Genomic DNA, 16,204 nt, shown 5'->3' with positions numbered 1-16,204 from the left:
AAGTTAAACAGAAGACATTTATATGTATCTGGTTAAACTGAACAATAGAAGATTTTAAAAAGTAAAAATATGGTCCAGAACTGATTTCTCGTTAAATCGACAAAATAGAAATTTCAAATTATTTAAAACTGTTATTTAATAATTGTCATAAACCGTTATATTATCTTTTTTTTGTATTTTAGTATGATTTGTTTTCGCAGGTATGTACATAAAAATATTGTTACAAAAATATTTAGGAGGAAGGAGTATATTAAAAACATAGGAAAGCAAACTTGATTCGACAGTGAGAACTTGATAAAAAAATGTGGATATATATATTTTTTTTTAAATTTGGTAATAAAGGGATGATTCGGAGGCAATGCTCCCGGGCCCCTTCGGCAAAACCAGCTTCATTATAGAAAAAACATCATGTTTCAATTTATATAGTTCTGAAAGATGTAAATATCATTTCTAAGAACATTAAAACTTGTTTCAGCTTCAGTTTTTAACTATCACATTCTATAGATTCCGAGATGTTTAAAGGACTTTCAACAACTGGTCCAATTTTTAACAGAACATTTTTAATTATTCAGCCCCATGTCACGGGAGGGGGAAACTTCCTACTCAATAATAGGATCATCACCTATATGGAGATTGTGTTCCAATAGTATTCCGATGACATCTTTGAGTGCGGGAAAATATTTTAGGCATTATCATTAATATTGCTTTATGTTCCGAGCGTTGTGATAAAATGCGTATTGCGCATTTTCAGGCAGTTTTGCATGTTTTAACTTGATAATTTAAGTCAAGTTTCGGTTTGGATAAATTTCTCTATTATGTTGACGACCAATACCGTTGCATGGTATCACAGTGGTAAATCAAGACAAAAACATAATGTTTCCTTTACTTTCTTATGTTTTACACATGCTAATTAATTATAGACTGCAAGCGTTATTCAGTAACCTACATGCAAATTATTGTCCCCAGTCCCACCAAATAAAATAGCATTAATCATCTTTATTTCAACATTTATTGTGTATTTATCGTACATACATCACACATATTATTGTTCTTGTCATAGTTAATATCTAAATCATAATTAATTACCTAACTGGAACATTTCGTATGTTATTCAAGGTACTTATATATAATTACCCACGAGACGTCACAACTACTCCACCAAAGACACTGAAAAGTCGAGATTGTAAACAGCTATAGGTCACCATACGACCCGGTTCAACTATGAGCGACACCCATACTGTATAATAATTATAAAGGGTTTCAACATGGCAAACTGAGAACATAAAATAAAAACCGGCTCGATTTAGTGGTGTAGTAGTTCGGGTTTGATTTAATAATAGTAAAGAGGGTAACTCAATTAGAACTAGTCTAATTTTCATTGAGGCCCTCAAACAAAATACATGTATACAGTTAACATTCATAAAAAACTTTTATATTATTCTGGTTCTCAAATATGGAACAGTTTACCGAATGAAATAAAGATGAGTAATATACTTGTATCTTTTAAAACAAAATGTTCAATTTTTTTCATGAAAAAGGTAGATTGATATGCTTTTTCATTAATATCTATATAAAATTGTATATTTTGTATATATCATTATAATATTGTATGTACTTTATGAATATGTTATTATATTAATTTCATGACTCTCAGGAAGATTAGTTTTAACTAATGGGATTATCCTCTTGAAATAAAGATTATCTATTTATTTATAAATGTTGTATTTTTATGTATGAGTGTTAACTGTATACATGTATTTTGTTTGAGAGCCTCAATGAAAATTAGACTAGTTCTAATTGAGTTACCCTCTATAAATAAAGAATTTAGTATAATTATTATAGATTCAATATTTTATTTAAGTCTCACCACTTGTAATACATGTAATACACTCATCATAATATATACATTGAATAAAACAGTAATTTTATAAATCAAAATACAAGTGCCATTCTATAAAGAATTATGAGAGACTACAGAAATCAAAATAAATAATAACTATATATTTATCATGTCTATAAAACATTTCCGTTCTGTAAAAACATATAACTACATATTATATAATTATTAGCAATTTTATTGATCGTTGATGTATTGCTCATCATTTTTCCTATTTACAATAGTTGTTCAACTATTTACAGTTTTCAAGATAATGGTCAGAAAGCTAATTGTGATCAGCTAGCAAGTAAAAATCCTACTCCGCGTTTCGGTCTATTACAAAGCAGGACGTGTTCATGTTTCATTATACGGTCCTGCGACTCATTATAATACTCGTAAGTCATGAACATTTCAGTATAACTTACGATCAATTTTAGTCGTAAGATATTTTGTGAAAAGAGCCACTGAATATTTTTCATGTCGGGGCCTTTTATAGACGACTATACGGTATGCGTTTTTCTCATTGTTGATGGCCGTACGGTGACCTATTATTGCATATGCCCACTTCATTTGAACTCTGGTTAATAGTTGTCATTGGCAATCATACCACATCCTTATTTTTATAAGTAATTTTTTTGTCACTTGACGTTAAGCAGCCAACAATCATTCGATCAATCAATCATTAAAGTTTTCAAAGATAAGATTATAATAGACATAAACACTATACAAGTTGTCAAAAGTCGTAATTAAAGCGCACGAACTCCTTTAAGGAGTCAATTGATGCGTTTAACTGATTGATCTAAACTTTTCAGTCTATTTAGAGATCTTTGACCTTGACCTTTGATATACTGACTAAAATATAGTAGAATCTTAAAGGTAATGAAGTAATTAGCAAACAAATTTTGGCACACAACGGGGTTCGACTGTACATTATTTTTAACCGAAATAGCATTTCTGATGAAGTTAATTCAGAAAAGATCTTTAGATGCACAAAATTTATAATGTGTTATTGACGTCCAGCAGCCGGTTGTAAGAACGTGTCATTAGTCTAATGAGTCATTAAATCTTCATTAGCCTAATGCATCATAAAGGCTTAATGAAGACTAAATGACCCATTAGGCTAATGCCACGTTCGTACAACCGGCTGCTGGCGTGAACAGTATTATATCTATCATGAATTATAACAAGTCGAGTTCGACGTCTAGCAATGAGTCGCAACTCGGTTAGAAATACTACATTTGATAAACAAAATCTTCATTTAAGCCATTCTAAAAAGAGTGAATTAATTGTTTTATAGATTTGGCATTGTTGATCATTTGAATTGTATGTTTACAGATTTTGTGTTTCAAAAAAAAAAACGCTGAAGTTGTCAAATCCGCCATAAAACTAAAGGAAATAACTGAGTCTCTTTTAAGAATTTAAGTGATAACATCTGTGATATTATTTTATTGTTTGTGTAACCCTGCGTTTTGCTGATCATTTTCACCGCGAAAAGTTTCTGTTTTGTCGATATAATTAAAGTTAAAAATTGTGGCAGATCTTGTCTTGAAGACAGTTTCTGTCTATCTATTCAATATTTAAGGTAGACAAAATACCAAAAAGAGTGTAGAGAAAGACATTAGCTCTATGCATATATATGTCTACAACATCTGGTAAAGAAACAGTAGAAGATCGTAGAAGTAGAAGCTGGAGTAATGCAATAGACCTAAGAATAGATGGAGTAACAATCAGAGATACCAAAGATTAAATCGAAATCTGTACAAGAACCTATAACTCAACTTATAAGGTATAATGACGAAGAAGACATGTACGACAAATTCTCTACTAAGCCAAATTGGTAAGATCTTCTGTTAAGCATCATATATGGAGAAAAAAGTATTAACAAAATATACCAAAGTCTAAGGTAAATTCTAATCGGTGAAAGTCTATAAAAATTGACAAAATCAAACGTTAGACTATATCAACCAATGAAACGAATGGAAAACAACTGTCATACAAAGAAATCAGGAATAAATATCAACCTTATAGAATCTTAATTTGAATGCAGATTGAGGGAAACACAAATAACACAGACAAAATCACTGTACTTGAGTCGATAAGTAAAATCCAAGCAGAGCAACAGTAAACACCGAATAACTGTATAGATATAGGATGGAACCTTTAGGATAAGATGCCGACCATTAATTACAAATCTTTAGTGACTTCTCAACCAAAAGATACTTTAAAAAATGAAAACAACACTTTAAAATTTTCATGCGTTCATAACTTGTTTGCTCAGCCTAGAACAGGATTCTCAGAACTCAATTACTACAAAAATCAAGTTAGCCAAACTAAAGCCACTGAATCATACGAATGTGGAGCACAGAAAACACCTCACCAATTCATCCTTGAGTGTCCCTGCTATAAAATGTGCGCATGAAATTATGTACCATAAAATTGCTGAAGAAGTCGGTATATGTAACACAAACTTTAAGTGACAGATAAGACAGCAAAAACAGCGAGCAGACAAGAGCAACATTGCAGAAAAAGTGACGAACTTCATAGACCAAACTGGCTGATTTAAAGATCTAGGGGCTCTTTTCACAAAAAAATCTTACGACAAAAATAGATCGTAAGTTATACTGAAATGCTCATGACTTACGAGTATTTTTTTTTCTGTAAGATTGTTGGTGAAATTAGCCGCAGACCCTTAATCACAATAATTACAAACACAAGCAATAATGGCACATAGATAGAAATACTACGTGAAAAAACACAAGAGAGCATACCATTACCCTAGAGACTAAATGGTCAAAAATGTTTCAATTATTTGACCTTAGAACCAGTGACTACAAAATCGATAGAAGTCTTTTCACCCCACTGGGCATTAGCAAACCAAGTTTATCAAAAGTATTTTATGGCTTAACAGGAATTGTTAAGAAATTAATATTTTGACGCCTGGCATTCATCACAACTAGACTGAATTATTCACGACTAAACATGTTTTTTATCAGAAGATTTTCATGAAAGGGCTACAGAGGAATGATCTTTATGCGTAAAAGATAGGCGAAAGATACAAAAGTAATATACTAATTCAATAGTCGAAAACAAACGATTACGCGAAGGCAAAGAACGAAAAACGATAAAAAGACAAACAATTGTAAACAAAACATAGAAAACTAAAGACTGAAGAAAACGAACCCCACAAAAAAGGGGGTGATCGTAGGTTCTCTGGAAGAGTAAGCAGATCCTGCTCCACATGTGACACCCGTTGTGGTACTCCTATAAAATATGCTTACAAGTTATTTTAAGTGATTAGAAATCACGCAATGGCGGATCAGTAATTGACTCTTATCTGACCCTAAGACATAACCAAATTCATAAGTAAACTAACAACAATACCGAACTCCAAGGAAAATTCAAAAAAGCAGCGAAAACCTAAAAGTTTTCTTTGAGACTAATTAATTTGTATTTTTATGATTTACCATTATGCACGCCTTTGGAAATAGCTATATTTATTCAAATATGCACAAAAAGATCACATTAAATATCAACAGATGAAGTATGAAAAAAGTGAAATTGTCTGAATCGTCTCAGGTGACGTTCACAAAAAGTCAACTTTTAAAAATGAGCAATAAAATTATGTCTCGCAAAATGAATAGTAAGCATGGACTATGGTTAAATTTTTTCTAAAATGTGAAGAAATAAACAAAACATCATTTATTCCATTTTTACGGATGTGAATTTAAGCAGGAGTGCAATTTAGGTACCTCATTGAATAATATTGGATCGCTTGGACGTCGATTCAAACCCTTTTTTTTCTATGATTCAGTATAGATTCAAAATTAAATTTGTGGAACTATATATTAAAAGAGGATACATCTACAAAAGAAAAATAATATGTAAACTTTTGACAAGTTTTGTCTGGATCTTGAATAAACGTAGCTGAAAAAACTGCCAAAATAGGTTCAATTTAGGTACCTAGCGTTATAGGCACATGAAGGGTCAAATGGTTAGTTTGAAATTAATTCAGGTCTTGTGTGTCAACCCTGAAGCTTTTATGACAATCATATATGAAGTCTCTATAACAATGCAGTTTTATAGAAACTTTATGAATCATCCTTAATAATGGACAAAAAGAGGCGAAAGATACCAATGGGACATTCAATCTCGAAGTCTAAAATAAACTGACAACGCCATGGCAAAAAAAGAAAAGGACCAAAAGACAAACAACAGTACAAAAAACAGGACATAGAAAGCTAATGACCGAGCAATACGAACCCCACCAAAAACCGGGGGTGATCACAGGTGCTTTTGAAGGGTTAGCAGATCCCGCTCCACTTGTGGCACCCATCGTGTTGCTCAGGTAAGAACAAATCTGGTGACAAGTCTTATTCGGTAGGTCACATTCAGGGAAAAGTGGACAGGACTGTGGATAAGACTTTTGGAACATATCTATCCTCAACTAACTCGTGATGGTGCCCGTAAAATTTTCGAAGGGATGATTTCAACTTCACCACTTGGAACTCTTGGATTAATAGCTTCCTTGTGAGCAGCAACCCTCCCTTAAGGAAATCATGGTAGGAAATGCAAGCCCTGGAATATCGTATCAATTGAAAAATATTTACACCATATGCAGGCGCTGCTGGAATGCTGCTACAAAGAAATGGAAAGTTCACAATTAGGAAGCTGAAATCATCTTTATGTCGTAAAGTTTTATTCTCTACCGACTATCATTGTCAATTTCTAGATGTAAGTCAAGATATGAGACAGACTTCACATCTGTTGTATTTTTTATTTCACGCTCGATGGGATAGATGCGTTCACCATAGTGACCAAATTTCGAATTATTTAGTGAGAGGACATCATCTATATAGCGGAAAGTGAAGTTAAAGGATAATGCTAGCTTCTTTTCATTATTCCTAAGAAATTGTTTTATAAAGTCAGCCTCATTTGAATAAAGGAACAAGTCGGAAAGAAGAGGAGTATCTTGTTCAGTAACAATCTGTTTTAAATTTGTATGCAGTTTATCCTTAATTTATGTACAAGTTATCATACTTATCTTACCTGCTGTAATCATACTTATCTTACCTGCTGTAATCATACTTATCTTACCTGCTGTAATCATACTTATCTTACCTGCTGTACATTTCTGGGAATATCATTGTTTAAATTCCATATGGGATTCAAGCTTCGCTCTCACCTCATCTGGAATTTACTGACCCCATATATATCGAATTAGGTCACTAGCACACTGTGTAACTATTAATATTGGAACTCAGCAAATCATTGACAAAGTCACCATTTATTCTTTTTTTTTTTTGTCATCTCACAAGAACACAAACTTTCAGTGTAGTGCAAGATGATAAATGTGGCACAATAAGTTCACCTATTACCATTCTATTCCATTTAGCTAATGCTTATCATATTTATTTTTCAAATTCAGAGGTCATTTATAGTTCTTTATGAAGTTGAATGCATTCAGTTTGTTGTTTGTATGTTTGGTTTTTTTTTTCATCTTAAGATGCACCACACCAATGAAGTCTTTGTATGTGGTATCACTGGCCTTGGTGTATGTTTTTATCAAACATATCAGAATAATCTAACAAAATGTTAAACAAGAAAAGCAACGTGTCTTAAACAGGAATATGTGCCTGACAGATATGCAAAGCACACACAAATAACAACTTATCACTGTCGAGCTGCTGACCAAATACGAAGTCATTATACTGTAGTTTTGGAAAAATATGCAAGAAAAATTTAAATTTATTCTCAACATATTGAAAAATTCAAAGTAAAGGTAACCAGCAAGTAAGCATCTGACAGATCCGAAAAGTGATGACACATTACAACCCTGTAATGTCAAGCTGTTGCCCAATTATGAAGTCATTCTGTTCAATAGTTTTTGGGTAAAAAGGGCTGAAAATAGTTGTTTGACAATGGATGGACACGGGTATTGCAATATAGCCCACCTATTAAGACATTCAAAATATCTAACCGGAAGCCAAATAAGAGAAGTCAAAGTGTCAATATATCAATACCCTTGTGGTTGCTATTCAAAATATTGTGTCAAACTTCCATAAATATAACAAACACATTATTACATTGTACTCTTTTATCTATTTTTTGTCAAATACATGATTCAGCGGGAAAAAAATATCTAACAACATTAAAAATTCACACACACAATAACATATTATTACAACAGAAATTATTTTTCATTCAAGTGGTGAATTCATTTCTACTTATGTCAAGAAATTATAAAAAAACATCGATATTAAAACCAAAATTGTTCCAGTGGAACCCAGAAAAGTATAGGATAAGGTTTATACCTTAAACAAGCTGTAAAAAAAGTAAAATAACAAAAATACAGAACTCCAAGGAAAATTCAAAAACGGAAAGTCCCTTATAAAATGGCAAAATCAAAAGCTCAAACACATCAAATGAATGGAAAACAACTGTCATATTCCTGACTTGGTACAGGCATTTCATTATGAAGAAAATGGTGGATAAAACATAATTTTATAGTAGCTAAACCTCTAAATTTAGTAATATGGATAAAAACATCTCTTAAACAATTTTTTGAATGAATATTAAAAAAATTAAAATCAAAATCACCAGTTGCTGAGAACAAATTAAACATGAATGGTTTCTGTTGTTGCCATTAAAAAATGCCTTATTTTCCCTACAATAAATACAGTACATTTAATTACCATAACTCAAATCTGACAGAGAAAAAAAATAATCAGAAAAATATAGTTAGAAAAAAAATAAATATTTAAATCACCAGTTAAAATATTAATGCATGATTTGAATCAAAGTCAACTTGATAATTAAACATTAACTTCTTTTATTTGTTGTATTTTTTACATATTTACTCACTTTTTTCTTTGATTAAAACATGTCTTTAGATTCTACTAAGACAGAACTTCAGATCAATAGTATTTACAAATTTAACTCAACCCTTTTCAAATTACTAACAATTTTTAAACATCCAAAATGTTCATTTAACTGTTTTAATTACTTTGGATTCATTATTATTTATCGGAGACCAATTTTCATGGGTACAGAGGAACCACGAATTAAAATCTTCAACAAATTAGAAATTTTCTAAAGGAATGTATGCAGACTTTGTCAACCACGAAATCAAATATCCAAGAAAATGCTAGTTTTCTGTCATTTAGAAGACCTTGGTAATCAATGATGTTGTTTTAGGAATTTTCATTTTTTGGGAAATATCTTCTTCATATTTTGATCAAGTAAATGTATTTTGTTAACAACAATTTCTCTTTAGTTTTTCTGTTTAATGGCTCAAACCTCTATCAGTAGATGAAATTGACATCAATTTACTTAAAAATCCATAAAAATGTGAATGCTTTAATCATGTGTCTGGTAACAAATTCTACAAATAAATAGTAAAAATAATACCCATTAATTTAACATTAGACAATTGAAATTTGACTAGAAATGTGTTACACATAATCACTGTAATGCCATGTCATGATTTAAACTATTTCATATATTGACAACCCTGCTTACTAAGGAGACTCTATAGAATGTAAACACAACGGCGTTGGTTCATCACATGGAGTTATACTTCATATGTTTGTTACAAATTCTTTTCCTGAGATATATTGTTGCAATTTTAATAAATACAAGGTTATCATTTAACTTAAATCTATCTCATCTTTGAATAGTAAAATTTTATCTTCAGTTCTACAACAATTGAAATACATATTCTAAATGCATTGAAGAGCCTGAGAAAATTATAATTCACATTATTGTTCAAATAATGAGTTCTACATATAAATGCATTTACTTCTAAAAATCTAGAGTATTTTGTATATAAATGAAATATAAGTAAGCTTACTTGAAATCATCATTAGAATTTAATAGATATTGTAAATATTGAACCAAATTGGTCATTCATCCTTTTGGTTACTTGTTCCATGATTTGATTAACACATAATAACAACTATTCCCTTTCAATGGCTATTAAACAAATATTATACTGATTTCACAGTCAACAAATAAAACAAGCAAACACTTTATTGTTTTTTGCACACCATGAAATAGATTTACTGTAGCATTATACACAAACATACATATCACAGTTTTACTTTATTTAAGAGATTCAGTCACAGATAAAATGCAACACAGTCTTTTTTCTGTTACACATAATCACTGTAATGCCATGTCATGATGCAAATCTGATGGCAAATTCAAATGTTCCCCATCCCATCAAGATTCAGCTTCGATACATTTAGCAATAGTGTTCAACTGAATGTTTGACGTTCCTTCATATATAGTCCCTAAAAAAGAATGAAGATGTCACATATATATCTTCTTTGTACAAGGTACCCTTAATGATAGAAAATACTAAGGTAACATCAATAATTTGCACAAAACTCATAAAATCACAATCTTAATTTTTTATTGGAATAAATAGGGAACACCAACTTTTTTTTTTAAGGTACTTATTTAAAAGTATGTATAACAATCTTGGATGTTGGATGTGGACACTTAATCCATTGGATGTAGGATTTGTACTGATTGATATATTAGTCTTAGATACATAATATCTTTTATTAGTTGTTATTGGCTTTGAACTAGCTGTCAGTAACTGTCAGTACTCTCAGATCTGAACTGTGTCTTTTGTTGTTAGGGATGTATAAATACCCTGCCACATACGGTCTGTGTTTTTGTTAGATGTTTTTCTGCTTTGTATAGATCTGATGAGTTCAGCCATTTTCAACTGATTTTTATAGTTCGTTCTCATTTTGTGCTGTAACACCACTGTCCACGGTTAGGGGGAGGGTTGAGTGCTGACAAACATGTTTAACCATGCCACATTCTTTATGCCCCTGTCCCAAGTCAGGGGCCTGTGGTTCAGTGCATGTCTGTAATACTGTATAGCGGGTTATTTTCGCGGGTGTAAAATTTCACGATTTAGGGGCAACAAAGTATACGAAAAATTTTGGCGGTTTTTATTTTGGTGGATTCTCAAATCCCAATTAAATATTTTGGCGGATACTGAAATTGTTGCAGTTAAAAAGTTGTAAAACTTGACAAACAAGTAAGTGTTTATTGTTATGGTAAAATGATTTGTTTTTACCTAAATGACGTTGTATTAATTGATTATATTCTGATACAGTTAATAAATAGAATACCGATGACTTAGATATTTGTTACAGGTATTCAAACGTCTTGTAAATTTTACGGTTGATTAGTTACGAAATTGACCGGACCTTTGATGTACTTACTAATTAGGTTACAAAATTATTATGAGTGTTTACAACTCTTGTATAGTTTGACACTAATTAATAAGGGTAATTATCTGATCAGAGTACCTTACACTCTTATTCTAATTGACACTTATTAATAAGGGTATACACATCTGACAGTCATTTTATAAAATACATGTAAGTACAATACCCTTTTGGCGTTTATGTTGTTTAAACTAATATATACCGCTATTGACTTGCCGACTGGGAAAAATAGATCGTTCACAAAACACTTAAGCTATTAGAAAATACCCAACGTATGCATAAATTTTCACGGAATTTATTTCGCGATTTTCGTTTATCCGCCAAAATAAGCGAAAAATAATCCGCTATATGGTATTTGTTTTTTGTAAATTGTTTTGTTGTAAATTAGGGTGGATAGTTGTCTCATTGGCAATCATACCACATCTCCTTCTTTTAATATTGATTAAAAGATATATTATTTGACAAGATATCTTATTGTCAAATATTGGTGAAATATGTTTTCAGTTGGAGACCCCTTGGTTGCCAGGGGCTGTTTTCTGCTCTTTGGTTGGGTTGTTGTCTCTTTGACACATTTCCAGTTTCAATTCTCAATTCTATTTGTTTTTCTTTTTGTAATGGATGTAAAAACATGTTTTGCTTGACTGGCCCTATAGACCAAGTGAGCTATTGCAATAATTGGTCTATGTTGTTGTCGAGTTAACTTTAAGAAAATCTTATCCTCTGAAACCACAGAACCATTTTCAACCAAACATGTTTATTTTTGTTAATTGGTGGGTTATCAAACAGTGCATTTGAAGACTTCATAAGGATGACTCAGGAGAAATGTTTGTCTAACTTATTTTCTCAAATTTTTATATATTACCTATTTTACAGTCTCTGTAATATTTTTCTATGGGGTAATCTTTTGTAAATCCAACACCACCCATCCACTCAATACACTTTGTTGTCGTTAAGGAGGCAACCTAAAACAATCAATTTTAACATGAATCTACCAAGGCAATCTAACAGGTATTATATGAAAGGATACACAATAATTCAACAGCTTCACCAATCAAGATAATGTTTTTCTAAAAACTTAGATCAAAGCACAATGTTTCAAGAATGTATTTATTTTGTTTATAAATGATTTACCATTAGAAAATATTGACAGTCAAATTGACATGTATGCTGATGACACAATATTACACTGTGCTGGTAATAGTATCCATTCTATCGAAAATATTAAATACTGATCTCTGTTTAGTAAATATTTGGTGTAATAAGAACAACATGTTAATAAATCCAGCAAAACCCACATGCTAATAGGTACTACCCAGAGGAAAAATATATTTGACAAGCAAATAAATGTTAGTATAGATAATAAAATTATTCAAATGGAGAATACACAAAAGGTATTAGGAATTAAAATAGATCAACACCTTACATGGAAAGAGCAAATTAGTCAAATTTCTAAAACAATTAGCTCGAGGTTGTTTATTTTTTCAAAAATTAAGAAATACTTAGACCCAAAAGTAAAATTTTTTTTATAATTCTTATATTCTACCAATATTTGACCACTTGTAGAGCTATGCATATAACCGGACAATTTAACATTAGATGAATGGGAAATGGTTTTGTGCAGGAGAAAACTATTCAATTAACCGAATTATGCTATTAAACGGTATGCAATTAAGTGGAGTCGACTGTAATCTTGTGTATATATACTACTTGATTGTTTTTAATGTTTATTTGTATGTACTTTATTATGTTTGTACTTAATTTATGAGGGCCCCAAGTAAGATAAGTGAAAACTAATTGGGTTACCCTCTTTAAATAAAGAATATTATTATTATAAAACTTAGTCTCAATAAAATCAGGCTCATTCAATTTCAAAATCTCTTAAACTTATATCCTTAATAATAGGCTAGGTAACCTGTTAATTCAACATAGTCATATTGTATAAAATAATCATCAATAAACTCTGCAAAATAACCTTTAATCTACATTATTCTTCAACTATTGAACTAATTTTGTTTTTTTCAACAACTGTCAATTGTAAAGTAAGTTATTGGTACATACCAGTAATGATTTGGATTGTACATCTTGAGCAAGTAAAAATAAATCAAATTTTTATTATTTATAACAGCTTAACCAGTACCTCTGAAGCATAAAGTTTTGCCATTGCTGCTTCCTTTACAAATGGTTCTCCTGCTTCTTTCCTTCTTGCAGCATTGTATACCAGCAGACGACAAGCCTCAATCTGAGTTGCAACATGAGCTATCTGATGCTGCATTGCCTGTAGATAAAAAAATCATTAATTTTAAAACAATGTGACATTTAACACCACTTAACTGGATGACATCTGTTGCCAATTCTATGGTTGATGGTTATTGGCAACTAGCTGTTTCTGTTTATTCAAGCATTTTATTTTAAAACATTTTATGAGTATAACATTAGAATAGAAATAACATTGTACTGTCCATTGGGCATTTGAGGGTTGCAAAATGCACATTTCAGTGACTCAATTCCATATCATTAGTAAAACCATGCCTGGTATATGAATTATCAAAAAAGCTGCCTTGCTGGCATCTTGGTCTAGCAGTTGGATAACTATTTTTACTATCCAATTAATTTGATAAGATCTTACAAACTATATTATTGTAAAAAGATTATCCTACTGCAAAGGCAGGACACAACACTTCGTTAATAGTAAGTCCAGGTAATTAAAAAATCATGGTGATACCTGAAAGTCCCAAATTCTTCTACCAAACTGTTTCCTCTCTTTAGTGTATGGAACAGTGTTATTGAAGCATCCTTCTGCAAGCCCTAACATCTGTAAAGAACAAAACAGAACATAAGTGTTTTATATTGTAAACATGTTATTTCTAAATGATTTTGTCAATTCATTGTAACTGCAGATCTAAAACATTCTCTATTAAATTCATCTACAACTTTTTTACTTTCTACCAGTTAATCTTATATTTTACTTAAACATAAAATTTTAAACAAACCTGAGATGCAATGCCAATTCTTCCTTCATTTAATATCTCAATAGCATATCTGTATCCCATTCCAACCTGTCCTAAAACATTACTGGCAGGAACCTTTATAAAGTATAAAGCATCAATTAATGAATATGTTAGCTACAGTTAAAATATTTGTAATACTGAAAGTCCATTGTTTATACCCCACACTTTCCAGCATATCAAGACAATTGCTTTCTGCACGAGTTACTATTAGGACAAGAACTATCAGTATTTTATAACATTTTTTTTTCCTTTGTTTAGTTTTTATGCTGATAATTATCTTGACAGTGTCAACTTTGAGGTGTGTTTACACGGTACGATTTTCCATCCTATTTGATACCAGCATCCAGGTAAATCGTACAGCGTTCTGCTGACAAGATACAATTTTCCATCCGATTTGATACCGTCATCCAGGTAAATCATACAGCATTCTGCTCACAAGATATGATTTTCCATTTGATTAACCAAACAACATCCGACTTGAGTGTTCACACAGTTCAATTTTAATCAAAAGCAGGTCCACAGGTAAAAATAGGAATAACAATGGAAAGGAAAATTGTTATAGTATAACTAATCGCCATATTTGAATATCAAAAATAAGACAACTTTTGACCAAACACCGCTATGGATTTAACTCGTGCTGCGCACCTGTTTAATCCATGCGTCGTTCGGTCACGCGTTGTTGTATTTTTTATATTCAAATACGGCGATTAGTTATACTTTTTATTATATAGATTCAGAATATCAAATCCATTTTTTTTTTATATTTGGATTCACTTCATTGTCGATTTCACTGGGATTTTTTTTGGCGTATGAATATATGTGTACTGCACACAACTGTCAAAATGACAAATTCCGATTGTCACCTCGAGAAGATTGATGCATATTTTGCAGTTATTGTGAATCGAAGAGTTGTTTTTAATGCATCTAGGGTATTAATCGTTGATGTGTGACATATTTAACCAATAAGTTTTAAGTGTCGATGCGAAAATCTTCAGTTGGAAGTCTCAAATGAGCGTAGGATGTGTGTCGTGAAAGTAACCATGCCGCCTTTTTTCAAAACTGGAAGTTTGAGTTTATTTTGTGTTATTGTGGTGTGAATATTGAAACGATTGAAAGATTTGGATTACAAGAAATTCCTACGACAAAGTCTCTATGGTGACCGTGAATTATCTGTGTGTCAGCTGTTGATTAAATAGGAAAAATAGGAAAACACATGTATAACATGTATGTCACTATAGTATGACTAGTGTTTCGTAACACATTTATATGAAGTTGAGTCTGTGGCATTGGTCTCTTCAGTTGAATTAAGGTAAGTTCTTTATTATTCATGAAATACAAATAGTCTGGTTTTTTATGTTATTCATACCAAGAGTTTACCAAAAAAGATATACATGTGTACCTGGGTAACATTGAACATTTTATTCATGTGCCTGTCCTAATTGCCTGGTTGGCATAATAATTCAATGTAGTTTGTTTACATCTGTATGTTGAAGTCTAAACATGTACATGTATGAATGTTGCCCTCTAAATGTCTACTTTTTATTTTTTTGTTTTCTGATTTAAATACTACTTGACACTCACATTTACCCGAAACAAAATCTGCTGTTTTTATATTTAATAAGATGAACATTGAGTTTCATTATTATCTTACCAAAAATTGGTGTTTTATTAACATTGAGCCAAGTCACCCAAATCAAAATAAAATTAAAAATACACTCTTATGATACATTACACATTGTCATTTTCTAAATGTCATTTTGTCATTGTTTGAAGTGGTGTAAAACTGTTAAACCTGTGTATTAAATATTGAAATTTGGATTAGAAAGATAGTCATAAACAGAATGTCAACTATTAATCAGAGTCAGAATCACTGAAGGTTAAGGGAAGAATTCTTTTGAATTTCTTCTGTGGTGCCTGTTCTGGAAGAGAATCAGTTTCATGTTGTCTTTTCTCATTTCCAGAGTAACTAAAAAAGTTAAATGTTCCACCATTGATGTAGTTGTTCCCTTGAAAGTAAGAGGACATTCTATTATCCGAGTGGACACTGGTGCAATTGTTTGACTGCAAGATGG

General features: G+C 31.3%; 1 protein-coding gene across 1 annotated transcript in view; it reads right to left on the bottom strand.

Moving 5' to 3' along the window:
* Positions 1-7,952: 7,952 nt before the first annotated feature.
* LOC127736153 (short/branched chain specific acyl-CoA dehydrogenase, mitochondrial-like) overlaps positions 7,953-16,204 on the bottom strand; it is a 33,123-nt gene continuing 24,871 nt past the window's right edge. The window contains exons 7-11 of the mRNA XM_052246710.1: positions 14,115-14,207; positions 13,847-13,936; positions 13,262-13,399; positions 11,987-12,086; positions 7,953-10,167 (exon numbers count right to left, since the gene is read on the bottom strand). Of these exons, the coding sequence (XP_052102670.1) occupies positions 10,097-10,167; positions 11,987-12,086; positions 13,262-13,399; positions 13,847-13,936; positions 14,115-14,207 (492 nt within the window). The 3' untranslated portion in view covers positions 7,953-10,096. The remainder of the gene's footprint in view (positions 10,168-11,986; positions 12,087-13,261; positions 13,400-13,846; positions 13,937-14,114; positions 14,208-16,204) is intronic.

The sequence above is a fragment of the Mytilus californianus genome, unplaced genomic scaffold (assembly GCF_021869535.1).
Source record: "Mytilus californianus isolate M0D057914Y unplaced genomic scaffold, xbMytCali1.0.p SCAF_3, whole genome shotgun sequence".
NCBI lineage: Eukaryota > Metazoa > Mollusca > Bivalvia > Mytilida > Mytilidae > Mytilus > Mytilus californianus.
Note: the sequence above shows the minus strand (reverse complement) of the source record. Positions and strands in the feature narration are given on the sequence as shown.